Source organism: Pogona vitticeps, chromosome 5 (genome assembly GCF_051106095.1).
Source record: "Pogona vitticeps strain Pit_001003342236 chromosome 5, PviZW2.1, whole genome shotgun sequence".
Lineage (NCBI taxonomy): Eukaryota > Metazoa > Chordata > Lepidosauria > Squamata > Agamidae > Pogona > Pogona vitticeps.
The window spans coordinates 195,258,207-195,280,104 of record NC_135787.1 but is presented as its reverse complement, the minus strand read 5'-3'; the positions used below and the strand labels follow the sequence as shown (position 1 = coordinate 195,280,104).

Sequence of the window (21,898 nt, the reverse complement as noted above, 5' to 3'; positions counted from 1 at the left end):
AGGGGGTTGGACTTGATGGCCTTCGAGGCCCCGTCCCACCCCATGAATCTATGAATGCAAGCCCAAGTGTGGGACGAAAGGATCGAAATATAACTCATGGAGTTATCAAAATGTGACTCTGTCCAGGTTCCTCCTTTCTGCCTCAATGTCTGCAACTCAGCAGACCCTTCCTGACTCCCCCCAGTGAGAGATCTACTCTAGGAATCGGGAGCCCGGTCTCCCCGTCACAGGCTTTTCCGGCCCCCTTATTCCTGTCAGCCTGAACCTGACTCGGAGCACGTCCTTTAGCATTAGTGACCTTTCTCCTCGTTCTCTCCAAAATTATTGGGAAATTGTAACAGATGCCTGTGTAATAATTTATAGGAGGGATTAATGAATAGCCCAAAAATGGTTAAAAACAATGGAGGTCGGATTTGACAGGCCAAGGCTGGGCTTTGTGTGAAAGTGTGAGAAAACACTGCAAATGGAGATGGACCACGTCTGCTGAATCCTCTCCCTGTTGCAGACTTCTGAATTTTGGGTTAAATGCCTCTTGCAATGTAGCAGAAGAGCAAGGATTCACAGAGCAGCACAGCTCCCAATTCTCCAGATTAGTCAACCCTTTCTTCCTCATCAACTGGCACTTACAGTCTCAATGACTCACTCTGAGACAGCAGTAGTAGAAAGCAGAAAAGGTTTCATTTAGAAATGGGCAGGAATCAGGGAAATGGTGATTTGTTTCATCAAGGCTGAGAAATCATGAATTACGAATTTACGATTTTTTTCCTGATGAATCAATTAGTCGATTCAGTTTTGACTTTAAACCCCTATAAAATGCTCCTCCAGCACATAGAGGCGCCAAATTTGTAGGGAAGCTTCCCCTCACTCTCCTCTACAATCTCTCCAAGTTTGGTGAAGATTGGGTTTCAGACAGCCAAGTTATACACCCACAAAGTGGGTTCCCCCCCCCCCAGGAAAATGCCCTTGAGCAGCTGGCTTGGAGAAACCCAATCTTCACCGAACTTGGAGGGACTGTAGAGGAGAGTCAGTAGAAGCTTCTTGCCAATTTCTGCGTCTCTAGGTGTTTGGGGAAACTTTCCAGGGGAGCCCTCTTTGTGGGTGTATAGCTCAGACATCTGACAGCCAATCTCCACCAAACTTGGTGGGATCGTAGAGAAGAGTCAGGGGAAAATCTCTTGCAATTTAGAAGTCTCCAGGTGCCCGGAGGGGGGGCATTTTACAGCCCAATGAATAGACAAATCAAAAACAGCTAAAAACCCATTGATTTTTATTCACCGGGGCACCGATTCATCTGAACATGAATCGATGCATTCGTGATTTTTGAACAAATTTGGTGATTTATCTTTTTAAAATTCGTGCCCATCTCTAGCTTCATGACTTGACATTAAAGAGCACAGCCAGGGAGGGCTCTCCTGAGACAAATTGGCACCCACTATCTCCGCAAGCCCCAGAATCCCCCCGCCAGCAGGGCCAGATTCTGAGAGATGAAGCCCATGCAGGTAATCAAGCTGGGACACAACTTTTCGCCTGCAAGGACAGTCTTTCGTCTGGAGTGACCTGGAAATGGATAGGAAGAAAGCTTCTGTGACCTCATGTGTCCCATGGACATGCACCTCGTGAAGCATCCTCCTGCTGGGTTTGCCAATTTTGGGGGCCAGAGGCTGGATCTGCAGCTGTTTAAGCAGGAGCGTCTCCAAGCTCTGGGAGAAAGGAAAGGCAGAGGTTCCTGCATGGCCCAGACAGGACAGGATTGTCAGTAGGGTTTGCACACTGTATTGGTGACATAGGAAAACCCAGCCAGCCAACTGCTGGGCAGAGATATTTTGCCAAGGGCTGCTGAGGAGTACCTGCCCCCCCTCCTCTGCCCCCATTGCAGGAAACACAAGGGCTTGGAGCCATTGCCACAATAAATGGGGAAGTGTGAAGGCTGGCCAGCCCGGACCGGAGGGCAAACCGGGAGATGGACTTAACTGACCGGCTCCTGGACCAAAGGGCAGGGGTTGCATTTCCTTCAGCTCTAGCTTCCTGGCAGTCGGTGCAGTCGGGTCTTATCCTTTCACATGAGGCCAGAGAGGAGGCTGATGATTTGCAGGAACATATCCTGAATTTCAGGAGTAGACAGCTCTGGGTAAGTGCGCCACAGTGGAATTGTTGGTGTGTGTGTGTGTGAGAGAGAGACAGACAGAGAGAGAGAGAGGACTAATCTCAGTTAGAGCCGAGGAGGGGGGAAAGTCTTCTGTAAAGCACATGCATTAGTCTTTGGGGTTGTAGCCGTGTTAGTCCGTGCAAGCATTTCAACAAGAAACACACAGCAGTAGCAAAAGGACGTCATGGCACTTTAAAGACCGACTGCTGTATTTCAAGGCAAGCTTTCACAGAATACTTCTTCAGACACAGGAGTTAGAATACAGAGACCCCTACACAGAAGCTGAACTTAAAATATTGCAGTTACTGTATTTTTCCATGTATAAAATGACACTTTTTCCTAAAATAATTAGAGGAAAAATTGAGGGTCGTTTTATACACGGGAGGCAGGAGACTGAAGCGGAGACGGAGGCAAAGAAGCAGCCCGGCTCGGCTGCCTCTCACGGCTGCCCATTGACTGCTGCCACCGCTGTCCGATCGCCCCCTCCAGCGATAGTCTCCTTGTGATCTGGTGGCAGCAGTGGCAGTCAATGGGCAACTGCGAGAAGTGGCCGAGCTGGGCTGCTTCTTGGCCTCCGTCTCCCATCTCCTGCTGCCTCTGCCCCTGGAGCCCTTTGATCGCCCCTTTCCCCTTCTTTTTGCTGAGCTCCGTGGCTTCGCAAAAGGAAGGGGAAATCAGGGATTAAATGTTCTAATTTGGGGTTAGAAAAAAGGGTGTGTGTGTCATCTTATACACTGGGTTGTCTTATAAATTGAAAAATACGGTAGTCTTTAAAGTGCCATAACATCCTGTTTTGAAGTGGAGTTAGCCTTGAGTTTAAGGCTTTTTGGGAATTTGAGCTCAGCTCCGGCAAAGGATCACAGATGAGCCAGCTGTGATACTACACGTTTTTACTGAGAAAACAAAACTGTGCCAAAACAGACAGCTGGGGCTCCTCTCGGAAAGAGGGAGAAGGCCCCGAAAATACATCGACCAGATACACATAGGCTGTTTACAAACACACCAGATGAGGCGAGCATCTCAAGTCTGTATGAAAAAGCACCAGCTTAGGGGGATGGTTACAGTAGGGGGGAAAACCCACAGTGGAATCTGGTTTAGCGTGTTTTGAATCAATGTAAAAAAAAAAAAGGTGACTGACTAAATGACACATAAGGAAGCGCAGGTTGTTTTAGCAGAGAATCACGCCATTTTGATCAAAATGTTTTACTGTTCCATCAAAAGGTCATTTATTTTCGCTCAGATGTCAAATTGAATAAATCTAAATCTATTTGCCACATGTGCACAAACTGAATTGAATACATTTAAATTGACTTGCATTCCCTGTCGCTGTAAATTTGTCTCATTTGTCATCTCCAGTGTAAAAGCCACATAATGTGTTTTGTATCGGACGGCTGTGTCCTGCCGTCTGAACTTGTTTTTTAAAAAATTCCAGTCTACTTTAGAGCTGTATCACTTTGCTGATGTTTCTAATTTTATTGCTTTTTGGACTGTAAACCTCCCAGAGTACATTCGTCTAAATGGGTGGTATAAAAACCAAATAAATAAACAAATAAACAAACAACAAACAAATATCACCTAATCACTAATTCTGGCAGTCCAAAAGTATTGTTTTTCTCCCCTGCTGAATGTCGTTCTTGATCCACACGGGATGTTTGAACACTGGAGGGATCAGGGACATATGTCGTTCGCTGTGCTATATATTTATTTACTTCTTTTTTAGCAGTCCATGCTCTTACCAAACTTTGCAGCAGGTGGAGGTGTCTTTCTCCATGAATCGCCCTCTGGGACACGCCTTCTCACAGTTCGGACAAGATCCGCTGCCTCTAAGAAAGGCTTGCATACCTCCTGAAGCCGTCTCTGCCGTTAGCCTGCTCCACCCAGCCTCTGTGTGAAACTGTAAGATATAATGGAATATATATATATTCAGTTTTGCTTCTTTCTGCGTAAGCACTATGCCATTTTGTCTTCTGTTGTGTAGTCATTGTATTTATGTTATAAATCCAGCTCCAGGCTCAATTAATTACACCATGGACCTCACATTTTCTTCTGTGGTGCAGTTCTCAGGGGTCCTGGAAGGATCCCTTTAAATTGCCTGTTTCTGCCCTTCCTGGTAACATCCTGCCTTGATTCTTGATAATTCACCTATATCCTTACTTCCTGCTGAACAGCTGTTACTAAAACATCACATCAGCTGGCAAATCAATGATTCGTGCTGCAATCAGAAGGGAAGGGGTCGTATTTTATGTGTGGCGCTTTATTGTGAAATGTGTGTGTGGAGGGGTGTTTCGTTCTGTTACTCCAAAAATTTGGAATCGAAGGCTAGACGTGGCCCTCCAGAAATAGCCAGCCTCTCCGATCTCTGCCTTTGATGTTGCTTCTTGACTGCTTGTCTTTCCTTTGTTGTAGTTCTGTGCTGTCAGGTTGCCTCCCCACCTCTGCCGACCCTGTAATGTCCTGCTTTCAACTGCCCTCCCCTGCTCCTTTAAACGCACACCTCTGGATTCCTACAGGGAGTTCATCCTTCTCCTCCTCCTCCTCCTCTCCCGATGCCTTCCACCCTTCCCTGCAATACTGTGTTTTACAGAGAATCCTTCCTTGCCAGGGTGGGCACAAAAGCCAGAATGTCTCAGGTTTATAAGGAGCGTGATGAGAACACTGCTGAAGACTTGTGACTAGCCACAGCGCCCTATTGAAGCTTGTAGTTGTTTTTAAAATCCCCCGTTTCTGTCTTCAATCCCCCATGATCGTTGTCTGAATGACCTATCAGAAGGTGTGGGCCACAGTAAATGGCTTGCAGAACGTCTGCGAATCGCCAGGAGACCCCGACCTACCCGCCGCCCACTCTTGCTCCCAAGTTTTGCGAGGACGATGGTGATGCCGTTTGCCATTGCTCGGAAGCTTCCCAAGCCCTTAAAACCCTTGAAGAAGGATAGTTTAAAAAAAGGAGAGGGAAAAGTTCTGAACAGGTGGGGTGGCTCCCCTACCCAGCCCGTTTGCCTGCAGTTCCTAGGCTCCTGGCATGTGAAAAGGCTGTGGAGGTTTTTCTAGGTGGATTGTACTATATTTTGCTGTCTCAGATTGTGTGCCATGTGAAACTGAAAGGTTGAGAGCAACTGAAAGAGAGGGATAAGTAGAGAAGAGGGAGAGTGGTGGATTTATTCCAGAACTAGTACTAGAGGTGATGGGCCCAACAATTTAAATGAAGATCTAATCACAACTGATGCTCTGCTTAACTCCTTGGATGACAAACTTAAAACACTCTAGAAAACCCTGGTTTCTCTTGCTACCGCTGTTCCCAGTGCGTTGATCACTCTCCTTCGTTACAAAAACATGACCGAGATGACTCTTAGACATTGACTGGAGACCCTTCCTTATCGTCTACAGTTGGGTAGCCTATGGACCGTTGCTTGTTCTACAGCTGCTGCCCTCCTTCCTTTTTTCACGGCTTCACAACCTTTTTCATTCCCTGTGGTGGAGGACGACGGTGCAGGTGGGTTGCCGTCCGGCGACCTACGCCAGAAGACTTGCAAGCCGGATCGCCAGGTCTCGGTTGCTGGCAAGGATGTCAAGCCGGTTGGGATCTGTAAGGCAGATCATTCCCAGAAAGCTGTGGCAAGGCCTTTGGGGGTGGGTGAGGCAGACTGTTCGGGGTGAGCCTCGCCAAGGGTGGTGGCAGCCTTTGAGGTGGGGAGACGCCCCTTCCTTGTATGTTACCTTCGCCTGGAGATGACTTTCTTCCCCTGTCTTGACCTCCGCCCGCTTCCCTGTGTTTGTTTAGCAAAGCCATTTCACCGAGAGGCAAGATCCTCCTTCTATCCTGCAGCAGGAAACAAGGAAGCCCATGAACACATATAAATTCAGCAAACCAATAAATACAAGCAAGGGAGCAAACAATACTGTGGCGTAAGTGATGAGTTACGGAAGAAGAAAAATTAAAGTGTGACTCTTACACACCCATCCTGCAATATATAAGTATTAGCAAGGGCTCCCCCCCCCGTCCCCCTCCATTTTTCTTCACCATGTTCAAAGCTTCCCAAGTAGGGCCTCAGTGATTTTTCATATTATTATTATTCATACTATTTTTCATCACTTTCTTAATAGTCTAGGATTTCTAGCAATCTGGATTGCCTGCTGCCTATTTGGGCAGGAACTAGTTAGAACCGGTGAAATTATATTGGGCAAAGGAAGCAAAGATGGTTTAACAAAAGAAGTGGAGTTTGATTCACAAAAGCAAACACTGAAATAAAACTGTCAAGTCTTACAAGCTTTGTTATATTTTGCATCCTGCCCCCTTTTTCCTTTTGCCAACATGCTGAGGAGAGAGTTACACAGCTGCTTCTTTGGAACGGCAGGCTAGGTTTCACCTGTCCCGGCAATAACACTTATGAAAAGGATCTGAGGGTCTTGGTAGACCCCCAAGCTCCGTACGAGCCAAGAGCGTGACGCAGCAGCAAAAAGAGCCAAGGTGATGCCTAGCTGTACCAACCAAACCGCAGTGTGTAAGTTAAGAAAAGTAACACAACCACTCTATTTTGCATTGATCAAACTTCACCTGGGATATGGTGTCTGGTTCTGGACACCACAGTTTGAGAAGGCTACTGGCACGCTGGAACCTGGATCCTTTTAAGGAGAAAGGCAGAGTAAAAATATACAGTATTTTAAATAAAAAACAAAAACAAAATAAACCTGTTCAGAGACGGGCACTACAAAGGTAAAAGGGATGGAAACTGTATCTTGTGAGGAATAGTTAATGCAGTTTGGTATGTTTTGTTGTTGTTTAGTCGTTCAGTCGTGTCCGACTCTTCGTGACCCCCCTGGACCAGAGCACGCCAGGCCCTCCTATCTTCTACTGCCTCCCGGAGTTGTGTCAGGTTCATGTTGGTTGCTTCGGTGACCCTGTCCAACCATCTCATCCTCTGTCGTCCCCTTCTCCTCTTGCCTTCACACTTTCCCAACATCAGGGCCTTTTCCAGGGAGTTTTCTCTTCTCATGAGGTGGCCAAAGTACTGGAGCCTCAGCTTCAGGATCTGTCCTTCCAGGGAGCACTCGGGGTTGATTTCCTTTAGAATTGATAGGTTTGTTCTCCTTGGGGACTCTCAAGAGCTTCTTCCAGCACCACAATTCAAAAGCATCAATTCTTCAGCGGTCAGCCTTCTTTATGGTCCTGCTCTCATTTCCATACATCGCTACTGGAAAAACCATAGCTTTAACTATGTGGTCCTTTGTCGGCACGATGATGTCTCTGCTTTTTAATTGGTATGCTTAGCTTGGAGAAAAGAAAGCTGAGAGGTGACATATTTATGTACAGTATGTAATTATTGTTGAGAATTTTGGTTAAATATGTATTCTCAGAACATTAGCAGAGTAAGGAGATATTAGTTTGCATAGACACTACGACACTGAGAGAGTAAAAGATCAACTTAGTCTATTTACATATATACAGAGATAATAGACATTCACCTGGCAGCATAACATGACATAATACAATACATAGCATAGGAAAAGTGATCTGACTTACAGCAGATAAAATGTCCCCTTTACACATGACTTATGTACAGTTCTGGTACCAATCATAAAATACATTACTTCATTTTCCAGTTACACGTTTCATCATGTACTGCAGCTATACAACATTAAGTCTCAAACATCGATATCCACACCTGAATACAATCAGTACAATGACTCAGGTAAAATCAGCCTTATTACTTCCAACTTTACAACATTTATATTTAATACATATTCACATCAAAATCTCAACACCTATTCATTCTGTGCATTTATATACCACAGAACACTATCCAAAGCAGTCTACAGCATAACAATAAATAAATACCCAGCCACCCAACAAAATATACCAAGCCAACACATACGGTAAATATGTAACATACAGTATATTTGTGAACCCATGGACCAGAGCACGCCAGGCCCTCCTGTCTTCCAACATCAGGGTCTTTTTAGCCGCTCCCAAAGGTGGTCCGATTAGAAGAACAGAATGCCTTGGGAGAATCTTTCCGTCTCCCTGCACCAAACCCACCCACCCACCTGCATCCCAGCAGGGCTTTGAGGAGTTTAGCAAACGACAAACACCCAGCCTTAGAAAACCTCTTTCTCTCGTTGTCGAAGGAGCAACCGTGTTCATCTGTACAAGCAAGCGCTGTAGGTGAAAACAAAACAAAAATTAGAAAAGGGGAGAGGCAAAAACGTGGTGGCACCTTAAAAGACTAACTTTTACATTTTTAAAAGGTGAGTTTTCGTCAAGCAGCCCACTTCAGATCTGTTGAAGTGGACTTGCCCACAAAACTTCACATTAAAAAAAATAAAAGTAATAGTCTTGAAGGCGCCACTACCTTTTGAGTTTTTTTTTTAACTTTTAACTTTTATTTTCTTTCTCCTGTCGTTTTGGTTGCAAGATGCTGGTGCAGGCACACACCCTAAACCAGAGCTAAGGTGGTGTTGACCTCCTGCCAACGTCTCTCCGCCGCGCACTGGACCGTCCAGCCTGGGGCTGGAGGAGCCCTCTGTCTGGAGGGGCTTGACGTTGTCAGAAAATAATGTGTTTTTTTCTGAACCGTATGATTCAAGAGGTGCGTTAATAACAGGCACCTGGGACTTAGACTTGGACCTGGCTTGTGAAAGTAGAGATTTTGCATCTCCAGCTTAAGAAAGGAAACTGTGACGCCGAGGGACGTAGAAAAGAGGAACCTTAGCGAGTGTTTGGAACCACGACCTGCGCCGTGTGTTCATGCTTTTGAGCGGAAGGTCTCTATGTGACAAAGGAAACCATGTTTTGCATTACTCCACTCTTGAGATAACATACACACCGTAGGACGTAGATGTTAAAGGAAGTGCATTTGATCCCTCTCCAGCTGCGCTGATCACAGCCTTTGGAGCACAGCTGTTTTGAGGTTTATTACTATGACCAAAGGGTCAGTAGGGACGTGGTGGCGCTGAGGGTTAAACCGCAGAAGCCTCTGGGCTGCGAGGTCGGAAGACCAGCCATCGCAAGATCGAGTCCACGCGACGGAGGGAGCTGCTAACCTAGCTGTTCGAAAGCAGGTAAAAATGCGAGTAGATAAATAGGTACCACCTCGGTGGGAAGATCACGGCATTCTGTGTCTAGTCGCACTGGCCACGTGACCACAGAAACGGTCTTTGGACAAACATTGGCTCTACAACTTGGAGACGGGGATGAGCATCACAGCCCTAGAGTCGGACACGACTGGACTCAAGGTCAAGGGGAACCTTTACTTACTATGACCATTAATTGAAATGATATGTTTTTTCCCCCTGACCAGGTGTGAAAGAGTGAAGCTTTTTGCTTTCCCAGCATCCTGTACCCCAATAGGGTCAGGAGAGCCGAGCAAACCTTTCCAGGTGTGGAGGTGGCACCAATCCCCCTGGCTGGCTTCTGTGGGGCCTGTTTGCAGGAGGCCACTTTCAAAGAAAAACTGTACTAGGGAAATGTGGGTGGCCTTCAAGAGTCAGGAATGGACTTCCAGGAATTACCTATTGATTTTGTTAAGTGCATGGCTCATGAAAAAATGCAAGAGAAAGCCAGAGGCGCAGACTAAGCAGGGTCACGTGTGTGAGAGAAAGCTGGCATAGCCCTTGACCGTGTTACTCTCTCTTTCTAGGTGATGTTCTCCTCCGAAGGCCCCAGCGATCCAGGTAATGATCACACCTGACTGGGTGGTGGTTGTGGGAGAGTGAGAAAAAGGAAGAATTCCTAGGCTCATGGTTACGCGTGTGGACACTTTGCATCGTTCCCAACCTCCGGCAACCCCAGTATTCTTGGACTGCAACTCTCAGAACGCCCGACCAGCAGAGCAAGTGGTAAAGGTTTCTGGGAACTGCAGTCCACGAACATCTGGGTCACCTAAGGTCGGGTGGCCAGTGCCCTAGAAAACACGGTAGAAGCGGAATAGCGCTAGACCGTCCGTTGCTTCTGCCACCTTGAGCCCTTACTGTGGTGGGGAGGAAGTCCGTGCTCACATGTGGGGTCGACCTTGATTTGGCAGCCCCCGGGTTCACCAGCACCACAGCACCTGATCGAAGGAGCAGGCTGAGCATCCCAGAAATCATCCGGAAGAAGCGGGATGGCGAGCAGCTGCAAGAGGATGAGATCCGGTACTTTGTGAAGGCAGTGGCCGAGAAGCGCCTGCAGGAGGGCCAGATAGGTGAGGATGACAAATGGGGGCAGCTGTGGGGTTGGTGGCAGGGCTGGGAGGAGGCAAAGTGGGAAGAACAGGGGAGAGGGAGTGACCTGGCTCAGCCGCGGTCAAGGAATGGCCTTTTCTGTCTGGATTTTTAAAAGATGGGGATGGAAGGCACCGCGGGCGGCGTGTGCCCGGTGTATGCCATTAGCGGCTCACCACTGGGCGTTGCTGCCTTTGAATGAGAACGGGTGGGCTGTGTCTCTTTGTAACCTTTACTTCTTTACAAAAAGGACCGTGATGGGAGCAAACGGGGGTTTCTTCACCCAGCAGCAGAACCGCTGTTCCTCATTAGCTGCTACATAATAATAATATTAATTGTGGTCAATTCTGATGAATGGTGACCGTTTCCAGGGTTTTTGAGGTACAGAATACTCAGAAGGGGTTTCCCTCTTCCCTTCTTTTTCTGGGGATGCTCTCACCGTGCAGTGTTGGCCCAAAGGCTATGCAGGCCGGCTCTTCTGGGGTGCAGAGTGAGGAATCCATCTCTGGCCCCACAGCCAGAGACCTCAACCACCCAGCCGGCTAAATACTATTCAGCGGCCCCCAAAACCCTGTCTATGTTGGCTCAGTCGCTCTAAAAAAGTTTTGATCTCTCTCTCACACAAACAATTCCTCAGAAGACTAGTTGCCTCAAGCTGTGTTTTATGTGTGTGTGTTTTCGTGTGTTTTTGGGCTAGTCGTTCTAAATGCGGAGGGGCCACGGGTTCTGTCGTTCTGCTGGGCATTGCGTTCCAACCTTGAAAAAAGATGCTCAGCTATTTAGGAACATGGCTGGTCTTTTCTTCATAGCCTTGAACACTTCAGCGGCCCTCCTGTACACATGGGTACAAGAGCCCCATTTTGACAAGCTTAGCATTTTTTTTCTCCCTCCAAAACCATACGAGAAACTTTACAGCAGGTTGAAGAAATTGACGACAGGCACATTGCTGCGGCTGGCCAGCCCAAATGGGGATTTTTTCCTCACCCAATGGAAAGGTTAAGTCATAGAAGCACAGAATGATGGGGTTGGAAGGGCCATCAAGGCAGGAATCCCAAATCAAAGCCCACCTGACCGAGGGTGGTCCCATCATTTTCTCTCGAAGGCCTCTCCAGCACTGGAGCGCTCACCACCTCCTCCCTTTGAGGTCATGGGTTGCATTGTCCTACTGCTCTAACGGTTAGGAAGTTTTTCCTGATATTCAACTGAAACCTGGCTTAAATGTGGCTTCCTGTTGCTTGAGCCCATTCTTACGTGTCCTGCACTCTGGGATGATGGAGGACAGCCTTTCAAGGATTTGAAAAGTATGATCTCCCCTCAGTCTTCTTTTCTCCAGGCTAAACCAGCCCCGTTCTTTCAGTCTTTCCTCAGAGGGTTTGAGGAAAGGGCTTCGCTTTCACTGAACCTATTTGCCTTCTTAGGAGCGATGCTGATGGCCGTCCGCCTGCGCGGCATGGAGCCTGAGGAAACCCTGGTGCTGACTCGAGAAATGGCGACCTCAGGGAAGGTCCTGGAGTGGCCGGAAACGTGGCACGGCCTTCTGGTGGACAAACACTCCACGGGGGGAGTGGGTGACAAAGTCAGTCTCCCTCTGGCCCCAGCCTTAGCTGCCTGTGGCTGCAAGGTGAGTAAATGGCCGAAGCCTCCTTTCCAGCTGTGTGCGGGGCGTGTCTGACTGCAACGTCCATCCTCCCCAGGTGACACAGTCCCTGGCAGTCTCTGGTTCAGACACTGAGGGAGAAGGCTCACAAACATGAGCCTTTCCCCCCTCAGTGCCTGAATCAGAGGCTGCCAGGGGTCGTGCCACCTGCGGATGATGGATGTTGTAGTCCGAACAAGGAACTCCTGCAAACTAGGACAGGAGTTCAGGTCACAGAACAGCAGGAATGGGGGAAATCTGCCCGGTTTGGTTTCTTCAGATTTTGTTTGAACCTCACCTTCTTTACGTCTTGAATATGAAAAAATATATGTGGATTTTGGAAAAATTCGTAAAGCGAAATTCTCTTTGTAAATTCGTAAATGACGAAATTCTCTTCGTAAATTACAAAATTCTCTTCCATTCAAACTGGTCACGTTCAACAGGTAACAGCTGATCCCCCTTTTGGAGAGGACCACGTTCTGTTCTCCAGAATTCAGATGCGACCTAAGGAGAGATCCTCTCTGAAAACTAAGCACTTCATTGCTCATTCAGCATTTCATACGGTTGCCTATACGGTGGCTCAGCCACAGTTGAAAGACTTAAAGCCCTGAATTGGGGCAAAAGAGCCAATTGGACTTTCCACATTCAAATTCTTTCCACCCCAAACAGAAATAGGCTTAACAATTTTTTTTTTATAGCTGTGTGGGCTTTGTGCTCCGTCTCCAGCCAAGTGCAGGCAATACGTTTATTCAACCAGGGAAACAACATCAACAGAAGCTACCTTTTGACTCCAGACACCCTCTCCCCTGGCTGGGCATGACACAGCTGGAGGCGAATCAAAGAATCACTGGTTAATCATAAAATCATGGGGTTGTTCTAACAGTTCGGACGTTTCTCCCGATCTTCAACTTAAATCTGACTTCCTGTAATTTGAGCGCATGGTTGTGTTTCTTGCACTCTGGGATGATGGAGAACAGATCCTGCCCCTCCTCTGTAGGACAGACAGCCTCTCGCGTGTTTGAAGAGTGCTATCGTATCTTCTTTCGAGCAGGTGCCCATGATCAGCGGACGAGGTCTGGGCCACACTGGCGGCACGCTGGACAAGCTGGAATCTGTGCCTGGCTTCAAGGTCTCCCAGAGCCCAGAACAGGTCAGGTACCCCAAGTTGAGTTGGAAACAAACAGACTCAGGGGCCTTACTGGGGGTACATAATTCACTGGGGCCAGAATCCTAGTGGTGCTCACAGGAGCGCTGTGTAACCTGAAACAATCTCTTACAGTTAATTGGAGAAGTGTCAGTTTGCATCTTGGTTATGCGCATGGTAATGTGCTCAATTGCATAAGTGAGACATGGCCAGGTGTGCACGCCTTACATGAACACCTGTAGGATTCTAGCCTAACTTGTCTTGATTGATGGGGAAATGTATTACGTATATATTGCACCCTTCTTCTAGCTAGTTGAAGGCAGTAGTATGCAGAACGCTACCTCTTGCATTTCAGCTTCAAAACAACTCTGCGAGGTAGTTAGTCTAGAAAGAGCAAGTGGCCAAGCTCATATAGTGTGCAACCCTGCTCAGGGACAAATTACACATTACATGGATTGCGTTCTTAGAAGGGGAAATTCCTTAAGTGGCAAAAAAAAATCTGATTGTCACAGCAGGAGCTTTTCACATCTCCTATAATTTGCAGACTAACTTCCTTTATTTTGAGGATCGGTTATTAGAAAGTGGCCGCCAGCTTTGTTTGTAAATACAGTTGCTCTGTGGTGAAGACCCACTGCAATCAAATCTCTGGAAGGCTCACAGATGTTCAGCTTCAAAGGATGGTCTATCTGTAATGTCTAGTTTGGCACTTCACATCGCAGCACACGGGAAACAGAGGCTCTTCTCTTCCCGCGTAATTGCAGACTTCGCCCTAGGACTCATAATTGGTCTGGGAGATGAGGGGAGGCTTCTTGGGATGGGGACTGATCCATGCTGATGGCCCGGGCTCTGTTTTGCTGCAGATGAAGGCAATCTTGCAGGCAGTGGGCTGCTGCATTGTGGAGCAGAGCGAGGAGCTGGTCCCAGCTGACAGGGTCCTCTACGCCCTGAGAGACGTCACGGCCACCGTGGACAGCTTGCCCCTCATCACAGGTAGAGGGGCCCATCCTGCCACCTGAAAGGTGGTCCTGAGAGCCTGTTGGGTCCTTCTGAGAAGACCCCGGTGGGTTAATCTTGTTGTATTCTCTGAGCATGCTTCCAAGGAAGGCTTTATTTTGCAATTACCCAACTTTCTTGGAAGACACCAACCTCCTGTGACGATGCTCGCAAGGTCTTCTAGACCAAGGATGCTCGTAAGCGTTTGGGCCTGAGTCCCAAACCCGAGGCTGAGTCTTCAGGTCCAGATTCTGAATCCCGAGTTGAGTCACCAGTGTGAATTAAGTCCGCCTTGAACTCTCCATTCCTGGTCTAGACTAAAGATGTAAACAATCCTCATTCTTGGGTGCTTTTGGGCTTCTCACCATTGGCGAGAAGAAGGGCTGCAATGAGCGCTCAATGTTTTTCTCATTCTCGGTGGTTTTCTGTGCTTCGTATCAAACGTTGGAAGGACCAGAAAGGTCCTCTAATCCAATCTGATTTGGGCGAGGTGGGAAATCTTAGCGAAAGCGTCCAGGGACTGAATCCGCCAGCTCAGGTCCCAACCTCCGGAGCGGCAGAAAACGAACCAGCCCCATCCCTCTCGTGACAGTTTTCCATGCCTTTGACGGATGGCTCTCCTTTGTTCCCCTGCTCCCTCTTATCTCACAGGCTCCATCTTGAGTAAGAAAGCTGCAGAGAACCTCTCTGCCCTGGTGCTGGACGTGAAGTTTGGCAGTGCGGCCCTCTACCCAACCCTGGAGAGCGCCCAGCAGCTGGCAGAGAACCTGGTGAGCCGGGTGGCAAGGGGCAACCGCCTCTCTTTGGTCTGGTATGGGAACCCAGGGCCGTCCCCAGACATTTAGCTACCTGAGGCAAAAGACAAGGTGTCCCCTCTCCATTCTACTCTACAGAAGCCAGCCGGGCTGGCAGCTAAAATCTACATTGACAGGGACAGTGGAAACAGCATCCTTTCCTTTGGGAGTTTGGAGATCGTTGAGAAAACACCCACTCTGTCCTTCAGCAAAGGAGAGCAAAGATGATGCTGTGGTTGTGGGTTTTTCGGGCTCTTTGGCCGTGTTCTGAAGGTTGCTCTTCCTAACATTTCTCCCGTCTCTGTGGCTGGCCTCTTCAGAGGACAGGAGTCAGAACTCTGTCTGTCTTCAGTTGTTTATGAGATCACCATAATCACCCAATCTCCTGAAAAGGACCAAAACCTGATCCCACAGCTGCAAATACTCAACTATCCCACACACTACACAAGAACACTGACAAGATCCCGGCCGTGAAAGCCTTCGCGAATACGATGCTGTGGCTTGCTCTACTATCATTTGAAGGCCATTTCTTCCCTCTCCCTCCTGGTAGGGCCGGCCCGTGGCAGAGGGGGAAAGGCGTGCCTTAAGGGCTCGCTTGCTGAGCGGAGCCCAGGATTCAGTGGTGTCAAGGCAAGCCTTGGGCTGGAACGCCCTCTGATCCACAGATGACCTGGAGCTGAGATAATATTTTCAGGGGAGCAGCGGAACAATCGCAAGTAGCCACAGGTTGCACCGTCTGTCGCCTCCTGGGTCCGGGAAAGTGGGTTGGTTTGTTTGTCCTACAAACCGTCAGGGCCGGCGGAGGTCTGGCTGTGGCTTCTTTGTGGATATAGTCCAGCCTTCCCTCAACCTGATGCCTTCCAAGAACTCCCGTCGTCCCCACACAGGATGGGGACGATGATGGAGTCTAGCCCGACTCACCTCATAGCTCGCTTGCCACAACCTTTGAGGTTCCCAGGTTGTACCTTGGCTCTCCCTCAAGTACCAGGTTCTGTGCTGTTGCTACAGGTAGTTTCCCCATCCTCCATTAGGTGTACCTGTGCCTCCCTTCCCCCCCCCCCCAAAGGTTTCTACTTTTTCTCATCCCTCTGGAAAGCTTGGTTTATTTTTAGTTTATTATTTTTATTTTTATTTTTGGATAATATCCCGGAGGGTTTTTTTGCCCTTCCCGTTTCCCGTTCATGGCCAAATGGAAACGAGTTAAAATGTGCTAAAGAGAAGTTGTTTTCTTCGAAAGAAGGAAAATGAATTTTTAAAGGGAAGTTGGGGTACACCTCCCAATCAGTCCCACGATGCTTTGGCACCAAGTGACATAGAGACTTTGAGGGAGGAGGAACAAGTGCTCCATCTGCGTACAAGTCAATTCATTTAAAAAACTAAATATGATTTAAATAACGTGGTGTGATCAAGGCCTTTAACAGCCTTTTGGAGGAAAAAACCTCTGCTAGGTGTAGCTTTTATCCAAGCCTGATGCTCTCCGGTTCCCAGGCTTACCATCCAGCTTGCTTGCTCGCTACTTCCCTCATTTCCAGCTGATAGAACATGAGCCCCATGCTCCCGTCCCTCGGTCTCCCCATGGTGGGGTGTTTCAAAAAGCAGCCGTCTCCCTGCACCAAAGCCAGAAGTTCTAACTGAAGTCTCTCTTCTCTCTCTCTTTCCAGGTGTCAGTTGGGACTCAGCTAGGAATAAACACCATGGCAGTCTTGAGCGAGATGGATGCCCCCCTGGGGCATCGGGTGGGCAATTCCTTGGAAGTCCTTGAATCTTTGGAGTGTCTGGAAGGACGAGGTCCCTGCGATCTCCGTGAACTGGTGACCAGCCTCGGTCTGTACACAGGAGCACAGTAGATGGATGGATGGATGGATGGATGGATGGATGGATGGATGGATGGATGGATGGATGGATGGATGGATGGATGGATGGAAGGAAGGAAGGAAGGAAGGAAGGAAGGAAGGAAGGAAGGAAGGAAGGAAGGAAGGAAGGAAGGAAGGAAGGAAGGAAGGAAGGAAGGAAGGAAGGAAGGAAGGAAGGAAGGAAGGAAGGAAGGAAGAGTGGGATACAGGTGTCCCCACACTTCAGGCAACGGCTTCTTCTTGTGATGTCTGCATCTCTGTGTGTTCCCTTTCAAAGGTGTTAACAAGATCAGTCTTCTTTCTTCCGGATGAAAGAGCAGCCCACACTCCCTTCGTAAAATCTGCAGAAGGGCAACCAACTCGTGCTTGCATGTGCTGGGGTTGTTGGGAGAACAATGGAAGGATCTGCCACTGATGGCTTGGAGATACTGGGAGTTGTAGTTTTTTTTAAAAGGGGAGGGAACATTCCCGGGCTTTGGGTAAGAGGCTGAATCTTGTGTTCATGTGCCTTTTCCAAAGGCGTCTAGCAGGCTCCCATGAAAAGCAGGGTCCTTAATGGAAAGAGCTGTTGCCCTGATGTCAGCACGGACTCTCCTTAGGTGCTTAATCTGGACAAGCTGCTGCTGTGTTGTTCGTTTTCTTATACTTTAATAGAACCATAGAATCATGGCATCAGAAGGGGCTTCTAAGGTCATCGAGTCCAACCCCCTGCTCATGGCAAGAATCTAAATCAAAGCAGATCTGACAGAGGGTCATCTTAGATTTCTCTAGAAGACCTCCAGCGCTGGAGCACTCACCACCTCCCGAGGTCTCGGGTTCCGTGGTCATACTGCTCTAACAGTTAAGATGTTTTTCCTGATGTTCAGCCTAAATCTGGCCTCCTGTCCCTTGAGCCCCTTGTTGCACGTCCGGCACTCTGGGATGATCAAGAACAGATCCTGCCCCTCCTCTGTGGGACTGCCTTTCAAGAATTTAGAAAGTGCTATCCTTTATCTCCCCTCGGTCTCCCCCCCCCACCCCAGGTTCAACATGCTCAGGCAACTGCCCAATGTTTCCTCTTGACACCTGGTTTCATTAAAAAAAAAAAAAAAGGCTTGGCTGGACAGCGTCTTGTCTCTCCTCCTGCCGGTCTCTGCTCTCCACCCACTCCTTCTCCTTCCGCCCTTGCAGGAGGCGCCTTGCTCTGGCAGTGCGGGAGGGCCTGCTCCGTCTCGGAAGGCGCCTTTCACATTGCCAGGGCCCTGGAGGACGGCTCTGCCTTGCGCACCTTCCAGGCCATGCTGTGCGCACAAGGGGTGGAGGCTGACACGGCGCGCGCCCTGTGTGCAGGGACGGAGGAGCTGCGCCTTCAGGTGCTGAAGCCGGCCCAAGTCCAGGAAGACTTGGTGACTCTACGGGACGGTAAGGAAGCTGCTCCCCCCAGGTCTCTGAGCAGGCGGAGGTTCCTCAGCCTGAACGATAGTGGAGAAGTGGGAACGTTGGAGACTCGGGTGGCTTTTTTATAATGGCTGAGCCAGAGGGAACCCTCTGGTCGCTGCTCTCTCATGGCCCGCTGTCCTGTGCCATCAGAACCAGCTCATTGCGACCCTAACAGGGCTCCCAAAGTCCGTGAGATATTGAAGGAGTTGTTCTACCAGATCCACACTCCTAGTAAGTTTCCATCGCGGAGCGGGGATTTGAACCCAGGGTCCCTGAGTTTGCCGTTTTGTTCATTACACACCACACTGGCTATCAGGTGCATGCTAAAAAGACAGGAAAAGGTTGGTGGCATCACCACTTTCAGAAAGATGGCTAAGGCAGAGCGAAAGGACTTGAGCCATAAGTTGCACCCAGAGGTTACCGCTTTATTTATTTATTTGTAAAGCAACTCCCACCGGCCATGCTGGCTGGAGGATCCCGGGATTTGCAGTTAGAAAAGATAACTTTCTCAATCATTGTTTTGCCCCAAATAACATGTCTCCAGCCCCACAAGCTGTGGCTCCATGATGCGGGCTGGGAGACTTTATTTTTACCCCTTTCCTGCCAGGTAGGGGGAAATGTTCTCAAGGCAGAGAACGTTGCCTTCTGCTGAGAGAGAGAAAAGTTGCTTGGGGGCCAGCTCAAGACGCCGGCTTTGCCTCAGGGCCTCCCACAGCCGTGGCTGTGGCCTTCCCTGGCTGCCCAGCTTCCTCTGCGCTTGTGCTCTGTCTCCCTAGGAACCGTTCAACAGATCCTGGCCCTCCCCATCGCTCAGGTGCTCCACGGCCTGGGGGCTGGCCGCACGCACGGGGGGCAGCCGATCAACCACCGCGTCGGGGCCGAGTTGCTGGTCTCTGTGGGGCAGCCGGTGAGAAAAGGTAACATATCCAGGGGTTGCTGTGGACTGGGGCACCTGGAGCACCTTATGCTCACTTTTCCATGCCAAGCACACCATGGCTGCCAAGTGTGAACCGCACAGGCCAGCCCTGAGACCCCGTGGGTCAGCCACGCCTGTCCCAACATTTGCCATCTCCCAAAGTCGGGGTCTGCCGGGCACCTCCATCCAACTGGACCCCATTAGCATCAGAGTTTCAATCCTTCCCAAGACCGGAACGTGACTTTTGGGGGGGCAATTTCTCAGCCTTCATCCATGGAGTAATTCTGGCCAATATTGTTCACAAAACTGGTGAGAGTGCTAAGCGGGGACTGTCTAGGTGAGAAACTCAGTAGCTCAAGCTGCTCCCTTGTCTGGCACGGATGTCCGTTGGGCTATCCATGCAAGAGAGCCGTTTTCCAACCCAATCTGTCCGCCTATGGCTTTCCTGGCACCGTCTGCGAGCAGAAAGCAGCCAGCAAGCTTTCGGTGCCGCAGCTTTCCCTGGGCCTGGTGTCCTCCACCTGTGCCGGACGGCAGCTCTCCTCGACCTCAGTTGCCATGGCTGATGGTGAGGGTTCATGGGGATGGCCGTCATGAGCTCCAGAAGGCCAATTCTAGTGTCAACCAGATGGCAAGCTTTTAGAGGAGGGGGAGGGGAAGACCTAGTTCTTTGGCCACATTCCTGGTTTGTGTGCAGAAGACCTCGGGTTCAATATCCTGCTGAATTTCTCTTTCTTGATGACACAAGTGGTTTTGGTACATAACGAGAGGGCCTATCCGTCGTGGTGTAACCACCAAATAATTTCTCACCTCCAGTGTGAGAACAAGACAACAAGAGGGATTTGTGTTGTAGAGATATATGTATTGTGCACAAAATGTCCCTGTAGAAATCTTATGGATTCCCCCCCCCCTTTGTGTAGCTAAGCAGTAAACACACACACAGCTAGCACAGGGGAGATGCCTGGTTAATCGAACGCATGCAACCAACATGTCTTTTAAATGTCTAAGTGACAAGATGTAGGATAGAAGCGATCTTTCCATGTTTGAATCCTTCTCTTAACAATGCTGTGGTTGTTTTCACCCTTGAATGAGCTGAGCTATAGAAACTATGAGGAAAAGAACCCACCCCCCCAGGTAGGTCATTGGGTGTGGACATCCATCAATGGCTTCTTCTCCTCTCGAAGGGGCTCCCTGGATCCGGATCCACTACGGACGTCCTGAATTGAGTGAAGCTGACCGGCAGAAGCTGCAGAGAGCCCTGGTTCTCCGAGACTCCGAACCCTTTCTTCCTGGTCCCAGAGTGGTGAAAACCATCCTCCCTGGAAATACTCCGGAGGGACCTGGTCAGCAAAGAAAAGGGGCCATCCCAAAAAACTAAACTGGACCTAAAGGATTAAGCCGGGAGGTTGATGTGGCCGCTCTCTTCAAATCTGCCAGAGCTTCCAGCCAGAAATCAAGACCAACGACTCTTTCTAGTGAACCCCAGTGGAGCCGGAGGAGAAATACTGACTTCTGCAGTTTCCTGCTGGCCTCTTTCTCTCTCTCTCCCTCTTTGCTAAACTCTGTCCCACAGACAGTCTGGATGCTGAACTAGACAAACCTTTTGAGTGATAAATGGCTCTAGACGAAAAAGGTGCACGTCTCGTGCCCCTTCAATCAGCCAAAAGTTGGAAGGTGTGTGGAAATGGTGCAAAAAAAAAAAAAAAAAAAAAAGTGGACCGGCTGCAAACTCAGCAGAAGATGAATCAGACGGAGGGTGTGACAATACAATCAATGGCCCCAGGCTGGATTGGGCTGAGCTTTGAGGTGTGATGTGCCATTTGGGACCATCCTTGAATACGCAGGCAAAGACTGGGTGGTTTCAGGGTAGGAAACCACACCATGCCTCAAGTGACCCTGTTTAGGCTGTTTCCCCCCCCCCTTTGAAGGAAAAGAAAAACATGAACAAGGGTCTCCCTCTGCGTATCCTTCTGCCCCCCCACTGTAGGGGGGAAGTTGCCATCCATCCATCCATCCATCCATCCATCCATCCATCCATCCATCCATCCATCCATTGACTAACCCATCCATCCATCCATCCATCCATCCATCCATCCATCCATCCATCCATCCATCCATCCATCCATCCATCCATCCATCCATCCATCCATCCATCCATCCATCCATCCATCTGATCACACTTTGAATCAGTATCTGCACATTAGCAAAACTCCAGTCTTTGTGAGATAACACAACAAACTGCCTTCACGATCACAGAATCATTGACTTGGAATGGGCCTCTACAGCCATCAAGTCCAACCCCCTGTTTAGTGTAGAAATTAAATGAGTAATAAATAAATAGATTTGTAGCTGCCTTGTCCAGCAAAATGTCCCAGGGCAGACATGGGCACGCATGTCTTTTTTCCTGGATCCCAGCCACTAGTCAGCCTTCTGGGGAGGAGGGGGTGTCCGTGTGGCCGAGACGCTCTGTCCTGGCCCTTTGGGTCTCCTTTTTTAAATGCTCTGTTCCCTCCCCCTGATGCAGAAGCTCTCGGGAAGGTAAGGGAAACTCTGGGGGTCCTTGGGGGAGCATCCTGTCCATCCTATGCTGTAAACATCCTTTATGCAGCTGTGCGACCCTGCAGTCTCGGTGCAAAAAGTTTCTCCCGGAAAGGAGCTCCCCAAACAGGCCAGGCGCCAGTGGGAAAAGAGCGTTGTGTGGAACAAACCAATATTCTTTGAAAATACTCGGCCTAGCTTCAAATCAAAACCATTCGGTATTAAAAGGCCCCTGCTTGATGTCAACTTTCAGGGAATAAAGA

At 49.0% G+C, this 21,898-nt stretch overlaps 1 protein-coding gene across 4 annotated transcripts; it reads left to right on the top strand.

The window, feature by feature from the left end:
• Positions 1 to 1,897: 1,897 nt before the first annotated feature.
• On the top strand, positions 1,898 to 20,729 carry TYMP (thymidine phosphorylase). 4 transcript variants are annotated; one of them, XM_073002398.2, is made up of 12 exons: positions 1,898 to 2,128; positions 3,895 to 4,042; positions 9,781 to 9,814; positions 10,165 to 10,323; positions 11,761 to 11,963; positions 13,030 to 13,128; positions 13,983 to 14,112; positions 14,767 to 14,885; positions 16,571 to 16,733; positions 17,933 to 18,163; positions 18,958 to 19,098; positions 20,282 to 20,729. In XM_073002398.2, the coding sequence occupies exons 3-12, from the start codon at positions 9,784 to 9,786 to the stop codon at positions 20,473 to 20,475; spliced, it is 1,470 nt and encodes a 489-aa protein (XP_072858499.2). In that variant the 5' UTR covers positions 1,898 to 2,128; positions 3,895 to 4,042; positions 9,781 to 9,783; the 3' UTR covers positions 20,476 to 20,729. The 4 variants fall into 4 exon arrangements, with proteins under 4 accessions (XP_072858499.2, XP_072858498.2, XP_020669556.3 ...); XM_073002397.2 differs by having other exon boundaries at positions 3,870 to 4,042; XM_020813897.3 differs by having other exon boundaries at positions 3,867 to 4,042.
• The last annotated feature ends 1,169 nt before the right edge of the window (positions 20,730 to 21,898 follow it).

Coding starts and splice junctions, on each gene's coding strand:
- TYMP (XM_073002398.2), top strand. CDS start 9,784: ATGTTCTCCTCCGAAGGCCCCAGCGATCCAG. Junction 9,815..10,164: donor CGAAGGCCCCAGCGATCCAG/GTAATGATCACA, acceptor TTGATTTGGCAG/CCCCCGGGTTCACCAGCACC. Junction 16,734..17,932: donor TGAACTGGTGACCAGCCTCG/GTCTGTACACAG, acceptor CCGCCCTTGCAG/GAGGCGCCTTGCTCTGGCAG.